We start from the raw sequence: 6,168 nt of genomic DNA, 5'->3' as shown, positions 1-6,168 counted from the left end.
GTTTGGATGAAATGGCCAAAAAACAGAATAGTAAGGATGAAATTGGTTTCATCCTGCCTATTTTTACATTTTTCTCCATTTAAACAGTATCAAAATCTAACTGTCCATTTCACCCAGGAATTGTTGATTTTGGTCTTTTTAACCAATTTTGTGTATTTAGAAACCATTAAATAGTAGATATTTAGAAACCATTAATAATTTGTATAGACAAGCTTGGAAATCTTTGGAGCTGCAACTATATACACCCGAGTAAGTAAATTTCACACAAGAACCTGGAACAAGCAAAATAGGACTGCTTGTTTCATCTTAGTGGAATACAGAAGTCACCACGCTCTTGTATCAAACGAAAAAGACTCTTGAATCAGTAAAACCGTTAACATACAGGTCTTGCAAATCCCTAAAACCAACGGTCTATATCAGTCGGTACAAACGGGACGGGACGGTACGAGACATGTATATGACCGTGTACTTGTACCCCTAGAGGTCGGTTCTTATTTTTTGGACCGATACCTGTACCCCATTCCTCGGTTCGGTACAAAAACAGGTACGGTTCCACCGGTTCCGGCACGGTCCGATTTTTCGACTCGGTTCCTGTGCACCCTTAATTCAACGTGATGGTAATACTTGAAAGAAAAGGAAAATAAGATGTTAAAAGTTGCTCAAAGCAACCACGGTGGACGATCAAACCTATAACTATGGTCTAGAGACGAGACACAGCGGGACAGAGTAAAGACTAAAATCCGGACCAAGACCAAATTCCAGACTATATTTGGTCGGGGACCAAGACCAAAACTATATATAGTCGAGCGGACGTATAATATTCGTTTGTCATCCGGCATGTATATAATGTGATCCTGTTGATGAGACGGACATATAATGTGATCCTGGTGATGGGGCGGGCATATAATGTGATCCGGAGTGAGGCGTACATATAAAGTTCGTCTGATGGCTGATGGGGCGTGCATATAATGTGATCTTGTGATGGGGCGGGCATATAATGTGATCCAAGCGACCAAATTTACTCTTCCACCCTGGTGTAACACCACGGACTAAACTTAAATTTGGTCTTTTCTCTTGTCTTTGGTCTATGAGTTTGATCGCACCATTGCAGTTGCTCTCACGATCTCGCAAAATTTAATGTTGAATTGTGGTAAACACATTCTTTCCCTCGTGAAGAAGTGTTTTTGTTATTGCATGATTTGCATCTTTAATTGCTGTAACTTTTACAAAAGATAAAATTAATATTGAAAGTTGAACGAAAAATATAATTACATGAAGGGGAAGGATCCAATGACACGAAAACCATTACTTAATAGTTTGCAAAAAAATTTTCCCTTTTGTAAAAATATACCGGCGGTAAATTTAGAACTACGATAAAACGTAACTAGTATTTTCCTAATGCATGAAAACCTCAATTAGTATTCTTTTAATGCACAAAAATACCAATATGACTTCCTTTTTTCATGGATACGTACATGAAAGAAAAATTATAAAATCTCGATATAACTAACATTAAGCATAAGAGTCGGTCTCTTCACGATGGCCCTAAGGCTAAGTCTTATGGACTAGATTGAGCTGCTAGATTGGCCAAAAAGTGTTGCAAATCAAAAAATAAATGTCGGAAAAATGTTAACACCTGTACCTGCTACTTCTCTCTCATAGCATTTGCTCGCAGTTCAACTAGCATCTAGTTTCAAAAGCTGAACCGTTCAACGCTCAAAAGTAACCAAAACGCTGAACGATTCAGCTCTGAGAGAAAATTTTCTGATTTAACAACTGAGATTTAAAGCGCTGAACCAAACAGCGCTCAACGCTGAACGGATGGTGGTTCCGCTGACGTGGTCTTCTAATCTAGCTGCTAGATTAGCCATTTCATAGGACTTAAAAGATTGCCCTAGCTGACGTGGATGTCCAATCTAACAACTAGATATCTAGTCCATAGGACTTAGCCTAATGGTTGACGGCTAGTATCTCATCAGTTCTTTAAAGACCTTAGCCAAACGGCATACACTTTTATTCTATTGTTTTTAAAACGGATCAAAGGGCATATACCATCAAAGGCACCAACATGTAAACTTATGGCAGATATTGGGAACAAATTTGCTTCGTAATTAAGAAAGGGTATTATGGTCAATGTGAGGTAATCGTGAAATAAGACAGTAGAGGTGACCTTTAGCTGCACTCAAGAGTCCCTAAACCACCACCGCATTGTCGAAAACATCATCTTGTATTTTCTTAGAGGCCAATTTCGATCCACTACTTAAACTATGAATCCCTCATTTAAACCCTTACAATTTCAACCTCTCCCCCACAACTTCATCTCCAAAAATGTCTTCTTCATCTTCCTCCTTACGGTTTATCCTACCAACGTCACAGATCCAATCATCCAATCGAAGAAAATCAAGGAGTTTGACGATCACTCAAACACTAACAACTCCTTCTTCGTCAAGTACCACTACTACTGACGGTGTTGATGAATCAAGATTAGAACCAAGAGTTGAAAAGAAAGATGGATATTGGATACTGAAAGAGAAATTTAGACAAGGTATTAATCCATCTGAGAAAATCAAAATTGAAAGAGAACCTATGAAGTTAGTAGTGGAAGATGGTATTAAAGAACTTTCACAAATTTCTCTTGAAGAACTTGAGAAATCCAAGTCTACTAAAGATGATATTGATGTTCGTCTGAAATGGTTGGGTCTTTTTCATCGCCGAAAGCATCAATGTAAGTTCATTTTCTTTACCAATTCTTTGATTAATTTTTGAAAAATATTTTCATTTCGTTGTTTTTTCCATTAGTTTAGTTCTGCAGTCAGCTTTAATTTAAATTAATTTAGTTTGATTAATGATTTAAATAAAAGGCAGTAACATTAGTTATGAACGGTCGGATATGTAGATAATCTACTCGTCTCGAGATTGCGAATTTAGCCTTTGTTGACTTTTAGAATATTCATCATGGTTTATGCTTTCGTTATCTGTACATGTGTATAATAATGGATTAGTCGTGCCGACATATCATATCAGGGCCCCACTACTTTATAAGTTAGGTCACGTAGGCCCCACTCAGCAATCAGCATCTTGTGGCGTGGTACTTGTTTTAGATTCCTTCTAGCTAAGGGGAAACGGAGTTTTAATAACCAGAAACCAACCCGGTTTCACATCGGACTCAATTTATTAGCTTGGGACTGAACCTGAATTCCAAGGCATTGAACCCAAGCCCGCACACTAATCGGCCACAAGTTTTGGTACCCACAGTCGCAAATGTTTGGTAACTGCAGAGTGTGATCAGTTGGGTTTTTGCTTACTTTATCTTGTTAGTAGTAATCTGGAAGTCTGATATGTGAAAGATGTATTATTGATTTTGGTATTATTTTGAACCTGTTAGATGGGAGATTTATGATGAGATTGAAGTTACCAAATGGAGTAACAACGAGCGAACAAACTCGTTATCTAGCAAGTGTTATAAAGAAGTATGGAAAAGACGGATGTGCAGACGTTACAACAAGACAAAACTGGCAAATTCGAGGTGTTGAACTCCCTGATGTACCAGAAATAATGGAGGGTCTTTTGAGTGTTGGACTTACTAGTCTGCAGAGTGGAATGGACAATGTGAGGAATGCTGTTGGAAGTCCACTTGCTGGAATAGACCCACTTGAGATTGTTGATACACGACCGTACACTAACCTTCTATCTCAATTCATCACCGACAACTCTCGTGGGAACCTCGACTTCACCAACTTGTAAGTTTACTTATCCAGTGTTTGTTCATAATTGAATTGTATCTCTTTAAGTCGGAGTAATTCTAGAACCTTGATGTGACCTTCATAGATTGGTTGCTAATGTTCGTTTATATTTGTTGGATGAATACAGGCCAAGGAAGTGGAATGTTGCTGTTGTGGGTACTCATGATCTCTATGAACATCCCCACATCAATGATCTTGCGTACATGCCAGCCACCAAGAATGGAAGGTTTGGATTCAATTTGCTAGTGGGTGGATTCTTCAGCCCTAAACGATGCGCCGAAGCAATACCTCTAGATGCTTGGGTTCCAGCAGACGACATAGTCCCAGTTTGTAAAGCTATTCTAGAGGCATACAGGGACTTGGGTACCAGAGGAAATCGACAAAAAACACGAATGATGTGGTTAATTGACGAACTCGTGAGTGTTTATTCTGCCTAACAACTTCTTTAAGAAATATCTTGAGCTGCTCAATCGAACCTTAACCTCTTACAAAAAAATGCAGGGTGTTGAAGGCTTCAGATCAGAGGTAGTAAAAAGATTGCCCCAACAAGAGCTGGAAAGATCATCTGAAGAAGATTTAGTCCAAGCGCAGTGGGAAAGAAGAGACTACTTTGGTGTCCATCCGCAAAAACAAGAAGGCTTAAGCTTTGTAGGTCTCCATGTGCCAGTGGGTCGACTTCAAGCGGACGACATGTTTGAGCTAGCACGCTTAGCTGATGAGTACGGGTCAAGTGAACTCCGTCTCACAGTAGAACAAAACATCATAATTCCAAACATTGAAAACTCAAAAATCGAAAAGTTACTCAATGAGCCCTTGTTGAAGGACAGATTCTCACCCGAACCACCAATTCTTATGAAAGGATTGGTAGCCTGCACAGGTAACCAGTTCTGTGGACAAGCCATTATTGAAACTAAAGCTAGGGCACTGCAGGTAGCTGAGGAGGTTCATAAGCTAGTCGAGGTGACAAGACCCGTGAGAATACATTGGACAGGTTGCCCGAACACCTGTGGACAAGTTCAAGTTGCTGATATAGGTTTCATGGGTTGCATGGCCAGAGATGAAAATGGAAAGATATGCGAGGGAGCTGATGTTTACTTAGGTGGGAGAATTGGAAGTGATTCCCATTTGGCAGAGGTATATAAAAAGGCAGTTCCCGTTAAGAATTTGGTACCCTTGGTTGTTGACATCTTAAAAGAGAAATTTGGTGCTGTTCCAAGAGAGATTGAAGAAGAAGATTAAGAGAGTTTTTAATTTCTATTTTTGAATATTGTTTTTCAATAAAACTCTCGGGGTAAGGTATTACAGTGTGGATAATCAATTTAGTCCCAAAAGAGTTGTTGTGATTTGGGAACAAAGTGGGAATGTCTGGGATGAGAGGAAAAAAAGAGCATTTAGATGGTTGGGTCTTGCACATGAACTACATGGGTCTAACTGATCCTTCCCCAGCTGCAACTAAGTCTCTGTAAATCATAGAATGGGAGCAAAAATGTAGATCGAAGCGGGTTATGGAGGGAGAGATGGGTGCATTTGATTGTAATTTTTAGGAGGAATAAACTTAATTTCTATTCGCTTTTTTCTGTTCTTTTTGTAGTACTTCGTCGTTTGAGTGGACATTGCATCTTTAGAAGGCTACTTTGGTAAGACAACTCCTCCAAAGAGAAACTAATGGAGGGAAAAATTATTTAGCGAGATAGTTTGTTATACATGAGCGGATGGGATAGGAGTAAAGCTCACAGTTCAGCATCACCTTGAAAGACATGGTTGATTGGCTTGCAAAGAATCCAGAATGGACGTAGGTCAATTCGAGGAACCGTAATGAAGCATATTTCTAATTTTATGAACTATGTATAAAGTCCATAAAGGTATAATGGTTAGATTTTGGCTTGATAATTGCCTAATTTTCCCTACAGCTGTAGATGATCTGGTTCCGGGAGTTGAAAATGGACTTATCTGGAATTTGGTATTCCTAAAATGCTTAATCAAACTGCTAGAGCTGAATAGGAATTTTTTGTTGCCGAGTTACTGGCTTTCTCTTCTAATTCCGATCTTGAAGATGTCGTTGAGCGGTCTCTACAAGCTCCAAAGTCTTTCCAGTGAAGTCTATGTATGAGAAGTTGGTGGAAGATGGGTCTCAATTGTAGTCACCGTAGACGGGTATATATGGATACTAATACCCACCATAGATTGGTTTCTTCTTTTGGCTAACTGTTTACGACAGACTTGTTGCTTCTGGCGCATAAGAGGTATTGATGTGCCAGTTACTTGTCTACTAATTGATGCTTGTGAATCAAGTTCATTTGTACTGCTTCATTGTTACTTTCCGAAGAAAGTCTATTTATTTTGAAAAACTAGGGGTTTAACAACCACACCCAGTATTTCGTTTAGGCAATCTGTATAGACTAACTTCAATATATTTCCAAGAGAT

General features: G+C 39.0%; 1 protein-coding gene across 1 annotated transcript; it reads left to right on the top strand.

Annotated features, from left to right (window-relative positions):
• The first annotated feature begins 2,209 nt into the window (after positions 1 to 2,209).
• LOC113346649 (ferredoxin--nitrite reductase, chloroplastic-like) lies at positions 2,210 to 5,325 on the top strand. The gene is made up of 4 exons (XM_026590125.1): positions 2,210 to 2,725; positions 3,386 to 3,740; positions 3,871 to 4,159; positions 4,245 to 5,325. Exons 1-4 carry the CDS (start codon positions 2,329 to 2,331, stop codon positions 4,980 to 4,982), a joined length of 1,779 nt encoding a protein of 592 aa, XP_026445910.1. The 5' UTR covers positions 2,210 to 2,328; the 3' UTR covers positions 4,983 to 5,325.
• Positions 5,326 to 6,168: the final 843 nt, after the last annotated feature.

Source organism: Papaver somniferum, chromosome 2, assembly GCF_003573695.1.
Source record: "Papaver somniferum cultivar HN1 chromosome 2, ASM357369v1, whole genome shotgun sequence".
NCBI classification, from domain to species: domain Eukaryota; kingdom Viridiplantae; phylum Streptophyta; class Magnoliopsida; order Ranunculales; family Papaveraceae; genus Papaver; species Papaver somniferum.
Note: the sequence above shows the minus strand (reverse complement) of the source record. Positions and strands in the feature narration are given on the sequence as shown.